The sequence below is a fragment of the Drosophila subpulchrella genome, chromosome 3L (genome assembly GCF_014743375.2).
Source record: "Drosophila subpulchrella strain 33 F10 #4 breed RU33 chromosome 3L, RU_Dsub_v1.1 Primary Assembly, whole genome shotgun sequence".
Lineage (NCBI taxonomy): Eukaryota > Metazoa > Arthropoda > Insecta > Diptera > Drosophilidae > Drosophila > Drosophila subpulchrella.
The window spans coordinates 24,802,886-24,826,907 of record NC_050612.1 but is presented as its reverse complement, the minus strand read 5'-3'; the positions used below and the strand labels follow the sequence as shown (position 1 = coordinate 24,826,907).

At 37.4% G+C, this 24,022-nt stretch overlaps 2 protein-coding genes across 6 annotated transcripts in view; one reads left to right on the top strand and one right to left on the bottom strand.

Annotated features, from left to right (window-relative positions):
- Positions 1-7,550: 7,550 nt before the first annotated feature.
- On the bottom strand, positions 7,551-10,902 carry LOC119553764 (transient receptor potential cation channel subfamily V member 5). Its single transcript, XM_037864371.1, has 8 exons — positions 10,504-10,902; positions 9,938-10,164; positions 9,031-9,824; positions 8,655-8,881; positions 8,441-8,592; positions 8,266-8,374; positions 7,785-8,207; positions 7,551-7,724 (listed from the first exon to the last, which is right to left on the bottom strand). Exons 1-8 carry the CDS (start codon positions 10,900-10,902, stop codon positions 7,551-7,553), a joined length of 2,505 nt encoding a protein of 834 aa, XP_037720299.1.
- Positions 10,903-11,752: 850 nt separating this feature from the next.
- LOC119555249 (rab11 family-interacting protein 4B) overlaps positions 11,753-24,022 on the top strand; it is a 44,408-nt gene continuing 32,138 nt past the window's right edge. For 3 of the 5 annotated variants that reach the window (XM_037866539.1, XM_037866537.1, XM_037866548.1), the window contains exons 1-5: positions 11,753-12,398; positions 20,758-20,912; positions 20,979-21,270; positions 21,848-21,916; positions 22,676-22,720. In XM_037866539.1, coding sequence (XP_037722467.1) covers positions 20,780-20,912; positions 20,979-21,270; positions 21,848-21,916; positions 22,676-22,720 — 539 coding nt within the window. In that variant the 5' untranslated portion in view covers positions 11,753-12,398; positions 20,758-20,779. The remainder of the gene's footprint in view (positions 12,399-20,757; positions 20,913-20,978; positions 21,271-21,847; positions 21,917-22,675; positions 22,721-24,022) is intronic. The other 2 variants (XM_037866541.1, XM_037866540.1) reach the window with 1 other exon arrangement.

Genomic DNA, 24,022 nt, shown 5'->3' with positions numbered 1-24,022 from the left:
TTAAATGATGAATGCAAAATAGTTTTTAAAATAGTGAAATAACTCCAGTTCGTAAACCCAAAACTCCATAAAACTCTATTTGGTGTGCGACAGATGTCAGCAGTTGAAATTTTGATGAGTACATTTTTAATTTCATCGCTTAGTGACAGGTGAGAGATGAGTCAAGTTGTGCCGTGATTACTATTATTCGAATACAATATTAAACATTATCCTGTCGCCAGAAATCACCCTCACCGCTTAACCCATTCTCAATTCTCCGTTTCTCTGTAGAGAAAGAGAAAGACTCGCATTTCATTGTGTACTCCTGCATTGTTGTTGCTTTCGATTGTTGATTGTTGTTGTTTTCATTCAATTGTCATTTGGGGAGCTGGTTTCTGTTTTTTATTTTTTTTGTATTCCGCAAATATAATTTTTTTCATTCATTCTTTTTTTAATTAAATTCAGGAACAATCGCGCAAATGTGAGACTTAACAATGTCCAGAATGGATTCAATGATAATGACAAAAATGAAACGAACATAAAAGCCAAATGAGGTTACATTCCCACCATTGTTCAGTTGATTGAATTGTTCAATTATTGATACGGCCTATATGCATGTATCATTTTTGCAAGTTATATGTGCTTTTTTCCCCTACTTAGAGTTATATCATTCAGTTTGCCTTGCACCTGGCATTGGCAGATGGAACAGGAATCGTTTTGGCTGGATTTTCTCACGTTTTTAGTTCGGTACTTTGTTCATTTTGCATTTCCATTTTCCCTCCCACTGGATTTTTCCTTTGATTTCCTCTGGTTCTTGGCGTACGTGTCCATTTGATTGCCTCACAGATTTCGGCGCTTTTCACATGTCATTCCAGTTAAGAGCATTTTTGGCATGCTCACGAATTTCCCTTCCTTTCCTTTGCATTTCTGGTGCGTTTCATTTTGGGTTCGAAAAATAAAAAATTATGGCGCATTTATCGTTTGATGTTGATGGAAGGGGATTCTTTGGGGGATGGCAGGTCCTGCTAGGGATTATAAACACATTTTGGTTACTAAACTATATAGGGGTAAATCAGGGTGTTATAAATCAGCTTGGAATTATTTTCAAGATCATCATTTAAAATCTGAATGACACAGACTGTCCTTAACTTTATTAATGTTGCTTTCCACATCTATAGAGAATTTTTCCACAGATAGAGAATTTATAGAAAATATAGAAACTTGTACAATGATGTGATCTTATTATACTTTTACAAGACCCATTTACTTGTAAATATAAAAAACAATAAACTCAAATGGTATTATAATTTTACATTTCCAATCATATCAGGGTTGCATTTCCAGGTCCGGGCGTGATTATGCGACAAGAAATGGCCAAATTGTCTCTGGAATTTTGCCACTCGGCTCATCCCAAGCTCAGACCATTAGGGCAACAAAACGAGCCATTCTTCTAAGGATGCTCTGGAGAAAATCTCTATAGCGATAAAGGGACGCCCACATGTGCTGACGACTTCCGTTTCGGCTTCACCTGATTCAAGACCGGTTCCTCTACTGTCATGGATGTTGCACAATTCCTGCAACTTTTGTATCCGTTTTGTGCACCCATTGTTTTTCCCCGTTTCAAGGGAACTCGAGGATAACAAACGCGTTGTTTATCGTTTTGTATAGGACACTATTTCCGGGGTCAGTTATTGTCATCTGCAATTGTTCAAATAATATTTCGCAATATCATCCCAGGAAAAACAATCAATTCACCTTTTTTTTTGTGTTCCGAGCAACTTGCGGTGTTTGCTAAAAGGATAATTGCTGTGAAAAACATGTGTAAGCCCGCATCGACTTATTCAGCCCTGGTTGAATGTGGGAAAATGCAATGCAAATCCAATTGTCGGAGCTGTCAGAGCGTAGGTCTTCGATGGCCACTCATAATCCTTGCTCGATTAGAGTTCATTACATTTCCAGGTCCTAGATGTCATAACAGATTAACCGAGAAACCTTAACACATCTCCCCCACCACCTCCTCCGCCCTCATTGTTCTTAACCCTTCCTCGCCGATTCCTTCATCCAGCCACTTGGACTAAACGATGTTAATTTCTTAAACGAAGTTCGAGTGCCCGTCCGGTGGGGTTAACCTACGACTTGGCCTGGGATCGCGTCTTGAGGTCTTTTTCACTCGTTTGTAATCGAAACGAGCCACTTAAGGAACCGCCGCGATCCTTGAGTCAAATTTCTTTATGCCTCGTTTTCATATTTCATTTCATTTCTATTCTTTTTGCACATTTTTCTCCTGGCGAATTTAGGGGTTGACTTCGAGGGGAGTGGGGTTGTCTTTGAAGTGCTTTGATACACTGTGGAGAAAAATATCTTTAAAAAAATATCTTATATGCTCATGGTAGAGAAGAGGTTTCAAAGTGTCGAAAAGTATGCTATAAAATTCTTCTACTTCTTAAACGTTCAAAAAGTACATAAAAAGTATGCTATGAAAAATAAAGTGGTCTTTTGGCAATAACCTTGAAGACTTTCGCATATTTATAGGGATGTTTGAAAGAGATCTTAAAAATCTAGAGAATTTAGGATATTCATAACATTCTTTTGGAAATAATCCTGAAGACTTTCGCATATTTATAAGGATGTTTATAAGAAATCTCAAACATCTAGAGAGTTAAGGAGCCATTATGTTCATAGCCTTCTATTCTGCTTGATTTTGTACTTAAATATATGTGTAATAGACTTTTAACCAGCTTTTCACCACCTTTTTTTCCAGTGTGGGCCTAATTTTTGTTGTCGCTCCTCTCCGGGCAAATCGTCGCCGTCAAAGTGCCCACTCGATGCGACTTTCGTTTGAAGTGGGTTCCGAGATTCGGAACAGGCGGACGGAGTGGAGTGCAGAGGATTCTGGAATCGAGTGGCGAAGAGGTGAGTTTCCTTCCGGACCGACGTGCCGAATCCCACGGTGTGTGTTTACGACCAACAAGCACAGTTGGAACGGATTCCTCAGTCCCATGTACAGCCTTCCATCGATTAGCTGCCGAAAAACACCAAAATTTGTGTCCTAATTTTGCGGTTTTATGGCCCGAGGGCAAAACACCAACGATTTAATGGGCGGATGGGCGTGTCCCTGAGAAAACCGCTGCCAAATGAGGTCCACTCCACTCCACCTGACGGGCGGCTGTCAGAAGCATTTTTCTAACCCCCCAGGACATAACAACTCGAATCGTTTTGACAGCCTGCAATCTTCTGCATTGATGTTTTACGCCTCCTCCGGTTTTGAACCGATTTATTACTTTATTAGAGTCTCCCATTTTTAAGACCTAATAATACATATATGTTTATAGATCAAAGGCAGACGGTTTAGTAAAGTACTTAATTTGAAAATTTTCTCTTGTAGTATAAAATTTAATGAAAAATATTGTTGTTACGTTTAAAATTTCAAAATATCTGAACTTTGGAACACTTTATAAACTTACAAATTTAATTTCTTAAGGATTTTTCTTATGTGAAATAAATTCTAAAAGTGAGATACGATTTTATCAGATCACTTTAGTAAAATAAAATAGTTATTAGATACATATTACAATTACTTCCAGCAGTCTTTATTTTTATTATTATTGATAAAAATCTTTAACTCAAAAATTTTTAAATATATATAAAATAAATCATATATTTTTTCATACATTAAGACCCCGTCAGCATTAAACAATTTGGATTTAATTAAAGCTGCAATCATTCGCTTTTAAGGCTCCATTTCAATTATCCTTTGGCATTCGCCAGTGCTTCGCTTTGATTTATTTTCCTGTGGCTTCTTCGCTTAATTAATTTCAGTCATTTGGCAAATGGTTTCGTTAAAGTCAAAGGGTTTGATTGAGCGCGTTTAATGCTGTCGTAGATCAAAGCGGCCTTTAAGCAATTCAAAGACACCTTTTGGCACCACCGCCCCTTTTTACCATTTTCCACTTGTTTATTTGTGTGCTTTCCTATTTATTTTCTTTGGCTGAATGCAACATTTTCACTCAAGTGATTTGATTTGGCGAATTGAATTTGCGCTCCAAGTGTGTATGCATATCTAGACCAAGGCACATCCCCATCCATCCTTTGCCAGGACCATTCAATCTCCCCGTCAATCAGTCAGTCAGTCATTCAGACTTGGCGGCGTCGCCGTCATCGTTTTTGTGGCTGTTGTTGTTGATTGTTTGCTTAGCGTCCTCCCGCGAGACTCAAGTGGCAAAACATTATTTTGTTCAGGAAATTCAATTAAAACTTTGCGGTTTTTTTGTTGTTAGAATTTGTTTTTTTTCGCTTCCCTTCGGTTTTCAAGTGGTTTTCAATCAAATCGAGGCGTATTATTGAAACGGCTGAGAAGATGTGAGGCGGGAGACAAGGATCCGATCAATAAATTGAAGGTGAGTTTGTAAGCTTTGTTTACTTTGGTGTATTAGAAATATGTTTAAGTACTAAATAATATTTTCAAAAAATTCTGAAAGGTATTACAATTCAAGAAAATATTTGTAGAACGATGTTTTAAAAATTAAATACATAATAACTACATCAGAAACATTGTATTATTATTATTTGAACCTATAAAAAATAAGATTTCTTGTATAGGATTAGTGACTTCAAATGATATGCAATGGGTACGACTTACTCATATATAGCTTTACCCAATCTTAAAATTCGTTTCTATAGCGATTTCTTAAAATGTCCCCTTAGTGTTTTGTTTACCACTCCTTTATGGCCTTATTCACATCTATGCACATCCGAACCACCCCGTTTCTATCTATTTGAGCTCATAAAAGTTCCGCTTTATGAGTTGGCAAACAGAAAAGATTCGCGGCAAGTGGCGGCCATTTGAATTAAGCCAACGACTTTTATGGGGCTCGTCTGGGCCAATAAAGATGGGGACCGAAAGGGGGGAGAAAGATTTTCCAAGGGGGAGGAGACGTCTAACATCCGTTTATCGATTTGCACATCATGATAACGATTACGTAATTGCAATTGTAGCAGCCAAACAAAGAAGAAAAGAAAAAGATGAAGGTTGAAGGCTGAAAAGAAAAGAGGTACAGATACGAGATACAAAGAACTGACACCTTGCATTGTTGTCCTCGTGGAGAGGTATATCAGAGATTGACATCAATGGGAGCGTTGCCGGATAATGCGTGGGATCGTCGGATCGTCGGATCGCTTTGGGATCGCATCAGGTCGGATCCTTTGGGACCCCGCTCTTTCTCAGCACCGGAAGCGTTTAGCAACCGTCTTTGTTCCAGATCGCGAACAAAGGATCAAGGAGCAGGGTTCGCGTTCCATCTGAAAGTGTTAAAGAGCAGGGATCACTCACAATCGGAGCTCTCTTTCGGGGCCGCAGCTTGACTTTAATTGAGTTTGAATAGAGCAATTTAGTTCCCGCTGCGATCGAGGCTTTATAACCGATTCTGCGTTCCAATTCGATCTGTGCAGAAGTTCTCACACCGCATCCCGCTGGAAAAATTGTTTTCTTTCGGTGTGGCGTTAATGATATGGTGTCCAACCCCTGGCGGTCACAACAAAAGGGGTTCCCTTCCGAAAAAAAACCCCTTCACCGTGCCCCCACAAACAGGGTCACCCCCTTTTTTGGGCAAAACAATTACCATCTGAATGTGTCACAGTGTGGCCAGAAAGTATGTTCCCAGCTTTGGCGATTGGCTTTGCCATTGTGTCCTGGCCATGTAATTACACACCTTTTGAGTCGGAGTCTGGCTCTGAGTTCTAGGTGTCGAGTTCGTTGCGTAATCACATGTTTTGGGTTCAGCTCCGCTGGCAGCTGTGAATGGTGTGGGCACGCCCACAGGGCCAAATCAACGCCCACTTCCCCTAATTGCGAAATGTAAATATTTTTCATGCGACCTTAAGAAATGCATTTATTATTTTTCATTCTTTATTCATATTGTATAAATATTCGCAGACATTAAAAAAAACCATAGAAATAAAGGTTTAACGAATTTTCATTCCTTTCACATACAATTTTTGTTAAAAACAAATATATTATCGATTATAAAAATCCGAACCCATTAGTTAGTTAGTTATAAATTACTTTAAATTAAATTACTTTAGCAACACGATACAAACTATTAATTTATTTAGATACAGAAGAAGGGTGTAATAAAGTTTTACAGTCCCTAGATAGGGATCTCGTTCGCCCTCTCGACTTGTGAAATTTCCAGTCATAAAAAAGGCTGAGAAAGCTGTTTAATTACGCCCCTCGGCATGCACAAACATTGTAAAACAATAACAATAAAAGCGCTAGAAGGTAATGGGACGAGGAAAATGCGAAATGGAAACGCGAACGGACAGTTTTTCACCTTCTATGGGTTCCAGGAAAATCGGCCTGCTTTATGATCCTTAAGCAACATCGTTTATAGCGCAATTTCGGTGAGGGGCGTTTGCCAAATGACTTTTAAATGCCGTCTGTGATTTGGCCTTAACTATCGTAATTGTTTCGCTGGGCATGTTCTTTTACAAAAATGTTTTTTAAAAAGGAAAACTCAAGAATTATACGCGACTCAGGTTGAATCCTTTAGGGATTTGGCTTTGGGAGGAGAAAAATGCTTAAACAAGCATTCAAAAAAGAATTATGGACCATTCCCAGGTGAACTGCCACTAGAACTCAAAGGAAATTCGGTTTTCCTCGGACTCCTTTTCCCCCCTAACGTTTGACTGCCTTTTTTCTTGGCTAGAAATTTCTTTACTTTCTTTTGCCGATACTCAAGAGTTTGTTTAAAGTAAATTATTTATGCAAATCAAAACGCAAAAGAAAGAAAAGTTTGCAATTTATTTTGCCGATTGGGTGCAGATTTTGGTGAGGGCTGTCAAGGGTTGAGCGTTTGACCTTTGTTAAACTCTGTTTGCATTTGTGCTTTGCTCTTTGATTTAAAACTGTCAACGCACATGAGAGCTGAAAAAGAGTGCCAGTCGTTGAGTTATGGTTCCACTACCACCTCGCCCCATGAAAATGCAAATTTACCTAGGACCCATTGTAGGATGGATGATTGTTGCCCGCTTTTGTTGAACATTTTTCTTCCTTCTTTTTCTGGGTGGCAAACTTTATAAGCACATTGATTTTATTAAATGTTATTTTGAGTGAATTTGATTTTGATATTTGTTTGTTTGGGCGACCTGTCATTTGCATGCATCGACACTTGTGCCACAGATTTTTCGTCGCTCTGTTAAATAAGTCATCGATTATGTGCCAATGGCTGTGGGTAAAATGGTTTCAAGTGTTTGCCATTTGAATTTTTTTTAATTTTCTTAAACAGCTGGTGCTTAAGTTTAAACATAAATGTTTATAATGTCATACGAGGGAGTACCCCAAAAAGTCCTTTATTAAGTCCTATTCAACGATATATACAAAACTAGTTCATTACCAATTTTTTTTGGTAGTTCTGTCCTTTTGAAGACCACTGTTCTAAATAAATAAATAAGTCTTAAATATTGAATTGTGAAGCGCATTGTAGACTAAATTTATTGCTCAAAACGAACACATTTCAACAAGGCCCAATAAAACTTGAACTAATTAAGTGACTCTGGTTTTTCCAAATGGATTTTCAAAAGTTGTTGTTGTCGGAACTTTCCGATTTGGGGGCGGTGCCGAAGAACTTTTCGTACTCCTGTTGACGTCGAAGGGCGCGGGCTTCGCGTTCCATTTGCCTCTTCTTCGAGAACCGCTGATGGATGCGTTTCATCTCCTGCACCTCCTTCATCTCCTCTTTTTCCTCCTCCTAAGATAATGGGATTATTATTGTGATTACCTCTTCAAATATAAATTATTTTTAACCCACAGTCATATTTAACCTTAGGACCAAGGCCCTTCGGCCATCCGACATTGACTGACTGTACTGCATGAAGTTCTTCAACCGCTCGGCGGGTGGGACACTCCGCTCCACCACAAGGACGATCCTGGCCCACTGGCGCTGCCACTCGTTGCGGATCTCGGCGATCACCTGGTACGTATTACCCATCATGGCGATCAACATGTTCACCAGCAGCACACTCACGATCACCATGAACAGGAAGAACAGGATCTTGGCCTCGTACTCGTGCTGCGTGGACACCATGGCTCCATAGTAGTCCCCGAAATTGGTAAGAGACATTAGGAACATGGCCACTATGGATTCCATGGGCGACGGCATCGGATTGGACTCTGCATCCTCTCCATCTGCCGGCGATCCACTGTCAAAGGTCAGGAAAATAATATAAAAGGCCTGGAGAAAGGTTATAATTAGAAATCCTGCTCAAAATGGGTTGATAATATATCGATACCTGGGAGAAACCCAACACGAACACCAAATAGATGGAGACGAATCGGAGCAGATCTCCCATGACCATGCGGTATATCATCACTACGAAGGGACCAACTGTTTTAAAGCCACTGGAAAAATATACAGTATTATCATGTTAATGTAAAGTAAAAATTAAGTGTAAAAATCTAACTTACCGACAAAAGAATAAAAAATACGGAGCAGTGGTTAGCATTATCACAACGGTGACATGATCATCGATTTCGGTGAGACAGGAAACCCTTAACCAGGGTATGGTCATCATCAAAGCGCAGGAAAACAAAAACATTACTCGCGAAGGAGCCGTCATCTTAGGAAATATTTTAAATTATAATAATTAATAGATGTTCCAGTTCAAGTAGAAGCACTTACCAGATTTTCAATAAACATTTTCAGGCCCAAGAAGCGAGCCTCTCGCAAGGCGACCAGAAGATATAGAATAGCTCCAACGAAGTTCAATAGTTCTGCAATAATACGGAGCTTGGCCAAATCAGATTCAAGATTCATTAAAGGACATTGGGCGTAACTTTCCCACCAAGCCGGGAGGACCTCCACCTCCGACGGATCATAATATTCAGTAAAGTTTAGCCAGAATGTTTCTGAGAAAATAAAAAAAATATCAATACCATCATGGTTTTGTACCATATTATGCAAAATACATTAAGAATGTAACAAAATAAATTATAATCGAGTAACAGAAAATTAAAAACTTATTAGGGTATTATTGTAACATTTTGTAACACTCAACTGTATTCGGTAGTCATCGAGCCCCTCTTAGTTTGCCGGTGGTACGAATCGGAACCATTTTGCCTATATAGATCATTTTTAACCGTAGTACTATTAGCGCTATCTTCATCATCCTCCTTACTGTCCGGACCTGGACGCAGGATAAAGCTGAACAGCGAGATGAGGAAGTAGAGGGCGAACATGTAGAACTGCTTGTAGAACCGCGACTTGCAGAACGTGTCCCATTTGGTCTTCAGTAGATCGATGACCACGCCATCGAGCAGTTCCAGATGCTCCAATTTATCACCAAATACCACAAAGTTCAGCACCGAATCCTTGTTGATATTCCCGGTTTCCTCATTAATGGTATCAATCATCAAAAGCGGATAGGCAGCACAGGTGATGCTACCCAATTGCCAGTAGATCTCCCTTTCGATGCTCATCACGTGGAAGAACATCTCGACTCTTCCTAACTTGGCAGCCAAAGTCAAGGCCGTGAGGTTCTGAACGTTCTTTATATGGATATTCGTGCCCACTTCATAGCCCACGTCAAACATTTCGATCTTTTCATAGATGACCAGCATGTGGAGTACGGTGTTTCCGTTGGTGTCCTGGAAGTCGGGATCGGCTCCTCGGGCCAAAACCAATCGGAAGCACTCTTCCTGCGACAAGCAGGCGGCAAAACTCAATGGGTATTCGCCCCAATAGACATAGCCATCGTAGTTGGTCATGGAACACAGAGCCACGTACTCGTGATCTGGTGAATCTGTGCGGGAGAACTTTGTATCCTCTGCCGACATAAAGGCTCCACAGCAACTGGATAAAGGAAATGTTTTAAAAATATATATTCAAAATTTTAATATAAACGGAATTCCTTGGAACTCTTTTCTTATTTAATTGTAATATAGAACTATAAAGAAGTTTCGTACCGCTCTTGGACATCTGCGTTGGCATCCAATAGATATTTTACCATGGCAGGATCCTCATTGACAATGGCAATATGCAGGACACTTTCACCGTAATACTCGTCACTCATATAGGTGTCCAGGATAAGTTTCGGGTAGAATTTGAGCAGCCTCTTGGCAAGATCAGCGTGCAAGGAAGAAGCGTTTAGCAGACACAAATGGAGGATGGTCTCGCCCACAGCACCACGCATCTGAAAATAAGAAAAGGGACTAATTAGGCTTTAAATATAATACATAAGTTACATATAATATTCCAATTTTAATTGAAAATTTTAAAGCGCTCGATTTCGTGTTTTATTTGAAGTAGTCATACTAATCCTTCAGTTAAATCTATAACTGTATTAAGTTACAATAGTTACTAGGAACCTTTAGAGCATAAACAAACATACATATACATGATGACCCAGTGGATTTCGTTAAGGAAGCGTTTTCATAGTTTGTGTAGCATACTTTATAACACAATGATTAGTAAAAAAAGAGTAAAAAAAGCAAAGACTTCCAGAAAACACCCAACTTTGTTATCCACTTACATTCAGATCCCAGCAGACGAATCGATATGCGGTTGGATTAGAGATATACTCGGCCTCGGAAACCTCAGGGCAGTAGTCATGGATGTTGAAATCGTCGTCGGGATTCTCCAGAGCTCGGATCTCTGGCAACTGGCGGGACCGGGGGCGATCCACATTGCGTAGCAGGACGAGCTTCGAGATGGGGAAGTACCTTCCAGCGCCCTTGTTGTACAAAAACGGCTCCACCTTGGTCTTGATGGCGTGATCGATCTCGGCAAACTGCTTCGTTTGGCAGGCCCTTTTCATCATGTCCACTAGAAGACCGCCGCCCTTGAGATTTACGAACTTGTAGAGGGCTTGGGTGGACACTCCGGCCTGCTTCTTGACCCCGCTGGTCACATTACTCTCCGTATTCCCCATTATCCGATCCCGAACTCACTTTCCCACTGGGTTTTACCAATTTTTAAAGGCTTTTGTAGCGCGACATTGCTGGAGGGACTGCCTGCTCTTGGAAATTCCTTTTTGTTATGGCGTGGTCCTTGTCCATTGGTGGCTATCGATAAAACATTCCGCAGCACGCCCGTTTCCAATGCAACAGCTGAACTTGAGCTCCTTTGCTCTGTTTACGTGACGTTGCCAAGACATCCTACCTGTTGCACCTGCTCAACAAGTTTAGAAAGCCTTTTCATTAATGATTGTTTTTTCTTTTGGAAAAAAAGCTTACAAAGCGAACTACACACTCTAAAAACAAAATATCACAGAAAAATTATTATTTTTTCTGTTCAAACATTCTTTGCAGGCCAATAACAGTTCTTAATCTAAAAATTTTTTGAAAAAGCTGCATACATAAATTTCCAAAATTATATTGGAAGGTAAGCTTTAAAAAAAATAGGATTCTTATGATTTTTTTTAGCGGCTTATCAACAATTTGGGCCCGCCAAAATACAATTTAAATTCATAAACTATCGAGTCACGACACTTGGTCTGTGTCTTCGCTATTTTACCTTAGATGGCGTGTTACCAAACGACGACACTTTACAGGGCCATTATAGATGGCGCCTTAGGAATAGTTGGCACTTAACAGAATCCTGTTTAAGGCTGAAACATAGCATACTTAAAGGGGCTAAGAAAAATGCCGGTATATACCAGAATAAAACTAAAAATACCAACAAAAAACTAGGGTGGTGTCTCCGCTAGCCAGGAAGGTGTATCCGCTTACGGTATTAAAACTTTTTCGGTCCGCGGTCACACTGGTCAATCTGTTCAAAATCGGAAAATCGGAAGGTTCGACGTCGGATCGCTGCGGAATTTTTACTCTGTGATCTAAAACAAAAGGTTGTTGCTGCTGCGCGCGTGTAGTCGAATAAAAACATAAACAAATCCATGAACACCTAGGGACAACTCAAAACTTTTTATCACTTTAATATTTACATATTTTCGATAGCGCGCGCGCGGTATAATTTCCCACGTAAAAACCCAAAAAATCACAACAACAAAAAGCTAAAGACGTTACCAACGTTACGCACGCGTACAATTACAATCTATATACAAATATCAAGTAAAAAGTGTTTTGCTATGCGGATAATGCAGACCTAAGTGAAAGTGCTATCAAATCGATAAAATACAAAATCAATTAGCCGATTTTAGGCCATTTTTTGTGCAACTACCTGTTCTGCAACAAATACAAGTACAGCAGCAACAACAACAACGAAGTCTAACTGTTGCGCTCCGCCGGCTATCTCCGTCCCTCTCGCTCCTCTAAGCGCGTTTGTGTGTGTTTTCACCATTCAATTGTTGTTGTGGCTGTTCGCCAAGTGCAAATAATTCGTTTCTTTTGTTTTTAACCAAATCCATGTCCCGTTAACCGTTAAAATCAGTCGTCTGCTCCAATTGGATAAGCAAATATATTTCAACAGGTGTGTTAACCGAACTAACTGTTTCCAAAACGGCTGCTAATTAGCCAAAGTTTGAGACACATTTTTTTTTCTCGCATTAGCAAAAGTGGGGGAAACCAGAACGGAGATAAGGTATTACTAATTGGGGGATATTAAGTAGATTTGGATTAAAATATGTCAAGGTTTCAAAGAATTAAAAGAAAGATTTATCACATTATTTTTAATCAGCTCTATAGAAATAATCCCAAATGATCTCATACTAATCTGATCTTTAGCTTACACAAAGTTATACGTACATAAGCCTACTTCCACTATCTTAAGTCAATAAAACTTGTTAAATATAAAGACTTTGTGTTAGAAAAGTTAAAGCATTGAAAGATTTCGTTTCAAAGCTAGACATCTCTGATACCTTTTATATTTTTAATATTAAGCAACTTGTAGATTATATATCTTCAAAAATTATTTTACAAAGAAAAAATATTTTGTATTATATGTTGTTATTTTATTTTGATCTGAATATTCTTTTTGAGCATTTTCAATGGCTTCTTAAATTTTGTTTGATTTTAATTGTTTTTTTATTTGTTAGCTGGAAAGGGTGATATTTTCTCTGACATCTGGACAGTTTGTTAGACATATACAACTATTTGCCTGATTTTTTACGAGCTTTTTAAAGTAACTTTTCAGTACCCATTGAGTCATTATAGCTAAATGTTCAAATTGGTATTTTAAAATTACATTTTACCATTTATTTCTATTATAAAAATCTAAATATTAATATATTAACTCACATTCCATAATGGGCCATTAACTTCTCTTCCAAAAGTGTCACGCATTCTTAATATTATTGATTCTCAAATGTCGTCTGAAAAGGGAACTTTGGTGTCGTCTTTCTTTTATTTTTTGGCAATTAAGTAAACGACTTTTGCTCATTTATTTATTTGGCGAGTGTGTTTGTGTGGGACAGTTGTAACATTTCCACGAATGCGAAAATTCGCAATTGTTTTTATTTATTTGTTGATTTTTGTAGTTCCCCTGCTTTTCGCTTGCAATTCCCTCATAGCTTTTGTTATTGTGGGTTTGAGCCAGGTTTCGTGCCAGCCGGAGACATCGTTGACTTTTTGTTTGGTTTGTTTGCTATTTCAGCTTTTGTTTCTACCCGCCCCCTCACTTTTTCTGGGCTTTGTGGTTTTTGGAGTTTGAGGAAGTTATGCCACCGATTAATTAATTAAAGTGCCCGTGCATTGTCAACTATTTCCGGACCACCTGCCTTATCGATGTCCTTATAAGACAGGATGCAGCCCTACAAGTGGCTCATCTTGCCCTCGAGTATCTTCTGGTTTTTCCCCCCGTAATCTGAGATCCACTTGGGCCTAGATGGAAAATCTGCAGAGGCAGCTGCTTCCTCTTTCGGTTGCATCACTGTAATTTGATATTTTTTTTTTTTTGGTTTGTAAGTGCGTCTATTTCCCCTAAGTTCATTTTGGCCTCTGTTTAACATGGTTCTCGTTTCACATTTGCACTTTGCAAAGTCTGCCAAAAAAAAAGAAAAACAATACTGGCCAGCAAACAAAAGAGAAAAAACCAAGAAAGAAATAAATTTTGCTGCTGGCTTGGAATATTTCGCCTTGGCACAGTTATGCGGCTTTGGTAGTGTTTTTTGCGTTTTCTTTTTTAATTTTTAGCTGGGGTGTCTCAAAAACACACCATATAATTTACAATCCCACATCCCCTAACAAATGGTTATTAATATTTTAATTAACTTATTGAGAAGCCTGAAAGGCAATAGGTAATAAAGAACACTTTCAAAAAACTTATTTCCTAACTAAACATATAATTTTGTACACATTACCAGTAAATATTCCCTTTCAATAATACAATTTTAAGCAAAAAGTCATTAGTATTTTAATTACTTGATTGAGAAGGCTTTTACAAAATCGTATTAAGCTAAATGCAATAAATGCAAAGCGAAAAAAAGGCAGCTAAAATTGAGTGTAATTAATTGCTTGAACTTCAATTCGAGGCGATTCAAGGTAAACAAGTTGAAATAAAAAGATTTCGTATTTCTTTTTATTTAATTTCAATGCAGGTTTTTTTTGTTTTTGTTTATAAACAAGGCAATGACGAGAGAACTCGTGCCAGTTGTTGCTATTATTGTTATTGTGCCAAAAACCTAAACAAGAATGAAATGTAGAATCCCTAATGAAGAGTGGAGAGAAGACAGTGTGTGAAAGAATTCAATTGTGCCAGAAGCTTGTTTAGATGGGGGTGGGAAAAGCTCTCTCCGGAGGGGTTGAATGAATGGCTGATTGAAGAGCCAGATGACACTTAATTGGTTTGAAAAACAACCTGAAAGAAAACTTGTTGATCGACTGACTGACTGACTGACTGAATGAGCGCCTCAAATGGAAATGCATTCAAATGCCATTCCATCAAACTGGGTCAAATGCCGCTTCTTCGACTTCCTCTTCTTCCACCTGTGCCGTCGGTTCAATGCACCTAAAAAGAAGAAGCCATCAATTAAGTTTTCTGTAGACTATTTTTTATACACTCTAAAAATATACTGTATTTATTTTATTATTATTAAAAAATATATTATTAAAACTTGGAACTCCTATGATGATATATAGTTGTATCATTGCAAAGGTAAAAAATCAGAGTTGATATTGTAAAGGAGTACCATAAATGTTGAGCAAGAACAGGAATAACCTCTACCAAAATTAATAAATTCTTATAAAAAATTACTTGAAATTAACAAAAGTTGTTTTATACTTATTTTGTAGCTCATCCTTAAATGGTATACCATTTTTCACAGTTCGTTTTGTGAGGAAATCCTCTGTCTACATTTGGTGTGGATGGTTCTTTTTACCTTTTTGAAGAGCCCGCATCAAGACAAAGTAAATAATTGCGGTAAATGAAATGCATTGCAGACACACGAAAAGAACTGAATAGGTGGGTCTTTGGTGGGGGGACTACCTCTACTTTAAACAGGTGTCGCATTTTATGACAGTCTGTTTTGTTTTCCTGCGCTTTTCATTCCTTTATTGTTGTTCTGTCATGTGTTGCCATGTGGTTGAATGTGTGTGTTTTGCTTTTCATCTTTGTTGCTGGCGGTGCATCTTACAATCGCATATATATAAATATACAGACATATGTACTTACCAGGTTTTATATCTGTGATACACTTCCGTATTTACTTTTCACTAAATACACTAACTAGGGCTTGTTTGTCATGCTTGAATTATTTTAAGGTACCTAACTGAATTATTGAAGCATAAAAAAAGTCAAATAAACATATAATATCCATAAAAGGCATAACATTACTTTATAATCAAGGGGTATTTCTTTTTTGATTTAAATAAATCCAAAAATCACCCAAAACAGATCATGAATCTTTTCTTTTTTAGATAAACAAAGATCAGAGTTTTTCCGGCCTGATTTTCCTGACCTGCCTTAGTCTTCCTTTCAAGATCTTGCAGACAAGTCTACGGATTCTGCCGGCTTATCTTCCGCCCCCTCAACCCCTCCGTATACCCAGAAAAATAGGAAACGGCACGCCTGCCTCATTATTCATTCAGCAAAGGCATTCACCAAAAACTTGACGTGGAATTTTTGCTCTTGTGGATTCTCCACGGGCCTCCTTGGCTTCCGCTTTCTGTGTGCGGCAGGAGAATTCAAAACCTGCGGGGAGGGACACAAATTAGCGGGAACTGCCAGCGAAGCATTCATCGGATCAAAAATAGAGTGCAAACTAGAGAGAAAGATATATATCGCTGGAGTTTCTTCATGGGTGCCGACAGTTCGAGGCATAAAAATAAATTCATGGAGCTAAAATAAAATATGTCAACATGGGCGCAAATGAGATTTGTCTTCTAGTTGATTCAGACGTGTTGTGGACTTACTAATTGATTTCAAAGTGTACAGTGTGGGCTGTGGGATTCACAGTGCGTGTCAGCGACATAAGGATTAACAGATCTACACTTAAAGTGAAAAATGTTGGGTGCTCGCGCTTTAAATTTTCAAGATAGTTCAACAAGATATCACCTTTAGTTTAAAAATCTATTTAGCTTTCCAAATATTAAAATTTTTTAAGACATTCGTAAAAACAAGTTGTTTTATAAAATCCAAAACTTAGAATTTCCATTTCTGCTAATGTTTTTCCTTAATTGTTTTTTTTTCTTTTCTTCAGAGTTTGTCGCTTTTCCATTATTAAGTTCCCCTTCATTTCACTCCCCCCAATGACCCAATTTTCCGATTCAAGTGTTGTAACAAAATTTCCCTCTTTGTTTTTCCAGTCTGTGTTTTGTATAATTCATCAATATTGCTTCAACCTCTTTGGGTTCTGTCTTTTCCTTCAATTGTTGTTATACTGTGTCTGTTTTTTGTGGGCGTTTTTGGATTGCTTATGTGGGGCGTTTACTTTGGGACTTTGGGAGCTAATTTACTAGATAAGTTTACTTGAAGGTTAGGCATAAGATAAAAAAGTGGTTTTATGATCTAATGTTAATAATATTATAAAAAGTAAATATTTTTATAATGGAAAAAATTCCATTCATCTTGGAAAGTGATAAATGGAACCTGGTTTTAGGTAAATTTCGAATTTTAGATAAATTTTCAATGCCTTTGTTAGTTACTCCAGCAATTGATTGCTGTGTAGCAGAATATTTATCAAAAGCACGTATTATATTTGAAAAGAATTGCGGTTTAACAAAATTCTCGTTTCCACGCATTAAACACGTTTGGCTCTCCATGAATTTTTTCTGAACCGATTCGGCAAAGTGGGATAAGCAAATAACTCACCGAAGAAGATTTTTTGAGTAAAGCAAAACTAATTGAAAAACAGTTGTTCTGCTTATCGATACGATCTCTCGAGCAGGTAGTTGAAATAATCTCCGCATCTGTTGCCACTTGAAAGAAAAAGGATCTGTTGAAATCTCCGCACACTTTCCTCGCTTTAATTGAGGGTTTTTGTAGGAATTTTCAAAACTATTCTTATGAACTGTGCAATCCACTCTCTGTATCGTATTGAATTCGAACTCGCCCCTTTGCCACATGGCTTTGAATCTTTAATGAGCTTCCTTGGTGTCTTGTATCTTTTATTTTGGTACGTGCGGTTCCATAATCCCCAAGTATTATTGCGACAACAACACAGCATCTACATAACCATTGGATGGATGGATTACATGTGTATTTGACAAAACAACTGACAAGTAATTGAACAATCCATGAGATACTACACCCCCTTTTTCTTTCTCTGTTCTCATCGGTTCAATTTTTCAATTGTTTTCACTCGCACAAGTTCAAGTTTATTAGTCATAAAGTGGATGCCAGGGGAAACTCGGGGGAGGGCAGCCAGCTGGTCAAGACTCGGATAACATCTAATAAAAATAAAACCCAAATTCAGTTGCATGCTGTCAGCGCAGTACCGCCCCCTCCAATTCTCAACTTGTGCTATAATTATACAATTCCATATAGAGTTGAACAGACATATATGAGTTTTGTTCATTTTTTGGCGGGGGCGGGATCGGGTTTTTGATCTTTAGCATATGGCTAATGATTCGGCCTTATGAACTGCAGTGCCTCATTTTTATGCTCTCTGTTGTTGCCGTTAATGGATCGAAAGTGGCCTGAGAAATGGTTCAAGGCTGGATTGGGTCACTGTGTTAATGGCTAATAGGCGAATATGGGTGAGATTGGACGTGAATAAATGGAATTGAATGAGGAAAAATAAATGATTTAAATTTATAAAAGCTATTATTAAATTATACAGAAGGAAAGGAAATTGTAACAAAGTCTGGTAACACGGGAAATAAAATAATTGAACATTTGTAAAGTGAATATAAGTCTAGTATTAGGTAAATAAAATAAAATATCAGAACAGGTTTTAATGAATATATATATAGACAAATGTCACCAACCAAAAATGCAACACAGTTTCAATTCCGCTCAAAATTGTTGCATGTTGAAAATCTCAGATCTCCAATGGAAGCTCAACCCAATATAATCACGACATTCTTTGCTTGGTAATACCACCTATCTCTATCTCGGGGCTCTCTTTTGTTTTGAAATTTCACACAATTCTTTATTCATTTATTTCTATTTCAAATATTTCTTACTTTACTTTGCATATCAGGTAACGATAATTGCAACGAAGCTGCAAACAAAAGAAATCCGTCCATGGGAAATATATTTTATAATCTCAATGGCCAGAGGGGGAAAACTCATGGGAAGCTCGGAAAAACTAAAGCCCCTCGAGCATCTGCAGTAACTGTAAACTGAGCGGTTGGCTTCTCTTCTAACTGCATTTCTCGCTTAGCTGGTTGTTGATTTAGTTATTTCTTGCCTTTTTGTGACCAAACCAGCTGGCAATAGAGATTGCCATTTGCATTAATAACTAATTTGTATATTTTATATAAGGGAAAAAATAAGAAAAGGCTCTAGTCAACGTCAAGCCGTTAATTACGTAACAAAACTTTATTTTAAAAGTCACAAAGGAAGATTATTGTTATCATAAAGCATAAAAAAATATTTATTGTATGTTATGATTGATCATTTTTTAAGTAATAATGAATATTTCCAAAAAATATTTGGCTTTTCTAGAGAAATTCCTACTGCAGCAATCGGAATTAGCCAAGTTAATCAAATGTCATAGCTTTCAGCCATGTGAACCATTGGGGGTGGCAGCTCTCATAAAAAACTGACGCCCAACTTGAAAACATTATGCAAAGCGACCAAAGCCAAAGAAAACATTGCATAAGGGAAAAAACAATTTTGTGTGCGGTTTTTTTAGCTTTGTTTTATTTTGAGTAACTTTCATCGATTTTTTCAGTGCACACTTGTTGTTTTTTTTCGTTGGGTTCGCCCAGGGTTCGTTGCTCTTTTGCTTTTGCATTTCCCTCCAAGTCACCTCCTTTTGTGGGCTGGTCAATGGTATGTTTGATTTGATTTCATTTGATTTGATTGCCGGCTGTGTGTTTACTATTTTCTTTTCTTTCTTTTGAACCTCACTCTTTTAATCACATATGTATGCTCATTATTGCATATTATACCAGCTGAAAACGTTTTGCATCGAATTAAACGTACAATCGATATTTAATCACAAGTTTATGGTTAGTTTATTATGAAATTGATGGGTGGTTGGCCATGATGGAATATGTAATTTGGATTATAGCAGGAGAAATTAATGGAAAGACTTAAAGAGATGATATACCAAATGATCTTTGTTAATTTTCCAAAAAATATAAAACAAATATTAAATAATATTTTTGGTCGTTTTTAAATTGTGTGTGATTTAGAGAGAGTTTTTGTTTATCATGAAATGATCATGCAAATTCTTAGAAATGCTCGCCTTACTCATGTTCAGGTATGATTCATACCCCCAAAATTATGGGAGAATATTTAAAAACAGAAAATGGTTTTCATAACATTTCGGGATATATCTTTTTATCTCGTTTTCCTCAATCTTTTTCTGATTCTGTTTATTTGTCAATGTAATTTTTCCTAATCCCCAAAACAAAAGCTGACCTAATTCGGCTTTCTACGACAACTAACGGCCCTGACATTTCAATCAATCAGACATCAACTCTGGGGCAAATGTACTCACAGTATCTATAGGTTTTTGTTTGTACTACATATTCTCCATCTCCTTTCGAACACCCACCGGTTTTTTGTGACAATGCCCAAAAGTAACGAAAGCGTGAAACTCGGGAAAGAAAACCGAAAATGATGGCGAGGCAGAGCCACAACCAATTAAAAAAGAAATATAGGTAATTACTCACGCTTAGATCGGGGGACTTCTATGAAAGTACTTAGGGTCTTAGTTATGCCTCAAAGTTTTGGGTAATTGAAGGGAGGGAAAGTGGGGACTAATGCAAGTGACCAGTAAGGGAAGTAATGTCCTCAGGAAAACCTCGACCCATTTAGTTAATGAGGGTTTGGACTGATAATTATCATTTTCCTTTTGCCGGAAACGGAAAAGGCACCTGTTGTTCCTAAATAGTATGACAATTTTTGGTTATGAAGGAAATGCCATTACATTATTTATAGGGATTCCTAAACAATTAGTTTATTTTGGAGGTCTATTCATTTAAAAAAGGATATTTTTACTTTTATTCAGGGTATAAGGTTTGCACAAAGGTTTTAATTTCACTAAGTGCACTAGGTAGTTTAAGACCAACTAACTTTCTCGTTAAGTTTCCAATCAATAAGTAATGTATTGATGGTCTCCTTTGGTTTTTCCTACTTTTGCTAAACTTTTTGCACTTGCATGTCGAATTTGGTTTAGCACTTTGACCTATTGACCTGCATGTCATGACTGTAGTCAATTGAATAGCTAAATGAATTTTGCAGACAACGAACTTAAACCTTTACATTTTTATTTCAGTTGCAGTTCTTCTTCCCTCAAAATGGCTCCTATGCCCCGAATCCAGTTGCCCAATGGCAATGCTTCGATAAAGGCCAGCACAAATGATTTTCTCTTTGCGGAGACAATGTCCGGCGATAGTAGTCCCACCCCCAGCAGTCCGCCCTCCAGCACAGGTACGGATATATCTTTGATATAATGATGAAATTGTTTTTAATATATTAATTTTATAAAAAAAATAGCTGGCGTTGCCAAATCCCAGTGTTCATCGCTTTCCGATGGCGAATCCTTTGAGGGCTATGGCGAAAATGAGTATCCCACCCAACTTCGTGAGGGTCGCAGCACCAATTCCAATGGCAGCAACAACAACAGCAACCTCATAAACAATAATAATAATAATAATCTCAGTGTGGGCAATACGAGCTCACAGCACAATCACAGTGGACACTCGAACGACGGAAATAACAATTTAAATGGCAGCACTGGAATCGAACTCGATTTGGCCCCGCACGTCGGCTCATCAACACCCCAAGAGTAAGTCCTCAAAGATGCTATACAAGGCGTTATAAAGTCTCAGTAGAAACATAATACATTAACACTCTAAATATTTAAATTAATAATAATTTGTGAATAGAAACCCTTAAAAATATTAAAGAAAATTAAATTAAGCCGGCTCCCAAACGATTTATTTTAATATTATATATTTCTTACAAAATAAAAATAAAAATTTTCAGTAGGAAAAAACTATTATTAAATTAGATCAATATTCATCATGTTTTGAAAATCGTTATTTAACAAAGAACTACATTTGTTATTTTGTACAATTTATGTACATAATTATCTAATATTTCGATTCATTTCTTAAGTATTAAATTTTCTTTGATAAGGAACCGTTTTAGAATAATGAATTCAATTACATATTTCAATTACGATTTCGTATTTAGCAGCAGTCGTGCTCTAAACATGAGGCTTAGTAAATTAACATTTTTATTTTAATTGTTATTAGTACAAATTGAATAAAATCGTTAGAAATATCTGACACTGAAACGCCTTGTAAACTTCTATTGTTCAAACTCCTGACTACTTTATTAACTCGCTTTCATTGTTGCAGTGATGACGAACTGAACATAATGCCCCGGGACAATTGGGCCAGGCGCAGTCTGAGACGAACTCCCACCAGGTAATCTCGCCCATTTGATCGGGCCAGGTCCCAAAATGGAAATCGAAGCGAATGCGAATTTCCTTAGTTGTCAGACGTTTATTAGGTTGCACACATAATCGGGCTGAATACGTAATAGCCGCGAACATAAAAATAAAGCTGACCAGGCCCAGAGACTTCATCAATTCAAAAACTCTCAATTTGTCTGTCCGTGGCAACATTAAAAAAGCGTATTTGAATAGTTAACCTTTTCTTTATGTAAACCTGTGTTTGTGAGTAGGTTCGGGTATATGTGTGGGGCATAAAAAATGCATACACAGACTGAAACCAGTTTTTTCTATGCTCAGTCTTGGGCACATGAAACGCTTTGGGCCGTGATTCATGCGTGTCTCTGTCTTCGGGTCTCGGAATCTCTCACATCACAGCGATCATGCCTCTCTTTCTAGTCGTGTTCACCCGTCTCTTTCTCGGTATTTCCGCCTTTGTCCAACTACTTGCTAAAGCCGTGGTGAGTTTCCAATTCACCTGATCGTAAGAGAGCCGGTATAACTCTCTTAAATTATACAGTGATGAGGTCTTATTTTGATCGTCTGACATAGACGATTTAAAACCTTTTTTTTACCAGTCCACACTATCTAGAAAATAACCCATTATATTATTTCTATTTTTTTTAACTACAAAAAGTGCTGTCAAATTTAAGTATTTATGTTTATACTTATTATCTAAAAAAAATCTAAAAATCGATATAGTTTCCCCAATTGATAAACATTTTTCTTACAGCAATCCTGATAGTTTATCCCAGCGTCGTTGGGGATCCATGAGACAGTAAGCCATCTCAAATATATTTTCTTTTGGGTTTTCATGTAGAGCTTCATAAGTATCATAACCCTCATTGTTGACCCATTTTGGTTTTGGTTTAATAATTTGTACATAAACATATTGTAATTTAATTATGAATAATCCTACTGGTACGTTACACTTTATAATTAAATAGTTTTTTAGTCCCATCAGTTTTGGAAATGTAACTATTCAAATGTTTTGCCATTTTTAAATATTTTATTTTTAAAATTTAGGTATAAAATCTGGTTTAATTGAACACTTAAATGGTTTTTTTTTTCTTATAAGTAACGAAATAATTTTCTTGGGAACTTGATTCCATATTTGTTAAATTCGGCCATGAGTTGGCTCATATTTTCCCAATTTTCCATTAGTTGCCTTACTCAATTGCCTATTTTCCGACTGCCCAAATAAGTTATCAGTCTTTTCCCATCTTTTTCGCCTTTTTCAATTGTTGTACAACCGAATGTTCAATTGGGTAATTTTCAAGAGCTTTTCTTCCGCCACCACCCCCAAAAACCGAAATTTATTATTATAGCTTGCGGGCTGTCATAAAAGTTACAACGAAAAGAAATTGCTTACTTACTCGGGACTTAATTGCAACTGAGACCATAACAAAAGTCAAATAAATCTATCAGATTAAAAGCAAGAGATTTAAGTTAATAGAATGAGAACTCTGCGATGGGATCTGCTAGTATTTATATAACTTCCTTTGGCAGTTCTGCTTGTCAACTGGGGACCGTGTTTCCTGCTCTCGGGCCAAAAGTAGTTTGGCTGCTTTTGTGAACTCTTCTCGGGGACGAAGTGAAAAGGTTGAAGGTAGAAGATGCGGGTCTTTTCTTCTGCTCCCCTCTTTTGGCCAACTCCTTCCCTCTTAACTTGGCTTACAAGTTTCGCTGACTCGCTGGGGTTGTCATGCCGTTGGAATTTATTTTTTCGCTCAAGCGATCAGAGGAAGTGAAGTGAGAGGGTCCAGAAACAGGTTTATCTTGCGGCAATTGTTTACTCTTCAGAATTTAGGCCGGCACTTTTGTCAAGTCGCAAAAAAAAATTGACCCAAAATAAAACTCAGTCTGCGGAGGTCTTATCGATTTTGACATATTTTTAAAGACTTGATTTGGATCGGTATTAACTTTTATAAAGAAAATATTTTTGGATAAATTGAGTTATTGGTTACTTTGGCTTTTGAAAATATTAACATATGCTAATAAAACATTTAATTTCCAAAAATTTTCCATAATTTTATCAATGTTTTGACACATGTATCAATGTCTTTAATAATGACCGACA

Bases quoted from the DNA above. Each gene is read 5' to 3' on its own strand.
- LOC119553764 (XM_037864371.1), bottom strand. From the start codon at position 10,902: ATGGGGAATACGGAGAGTAATGTGACCAGCGGGGTCAAGAAGCAGGCC. The intron at 8,882-9,030 runs GTTGAGTGTTAC...TTATTTTCTCAG, and splicing joins CTCGATGACTACCGAATACA to AAACATTCTGGCTAAACTTT. The intron at 8,375-8,440 runs GTAAGTTAGATT...ATATTTTTCCAG, and splicing joins TATTTTTTATTCTTTTGTCG to TGGCTTTAAAACAGTTGGTC.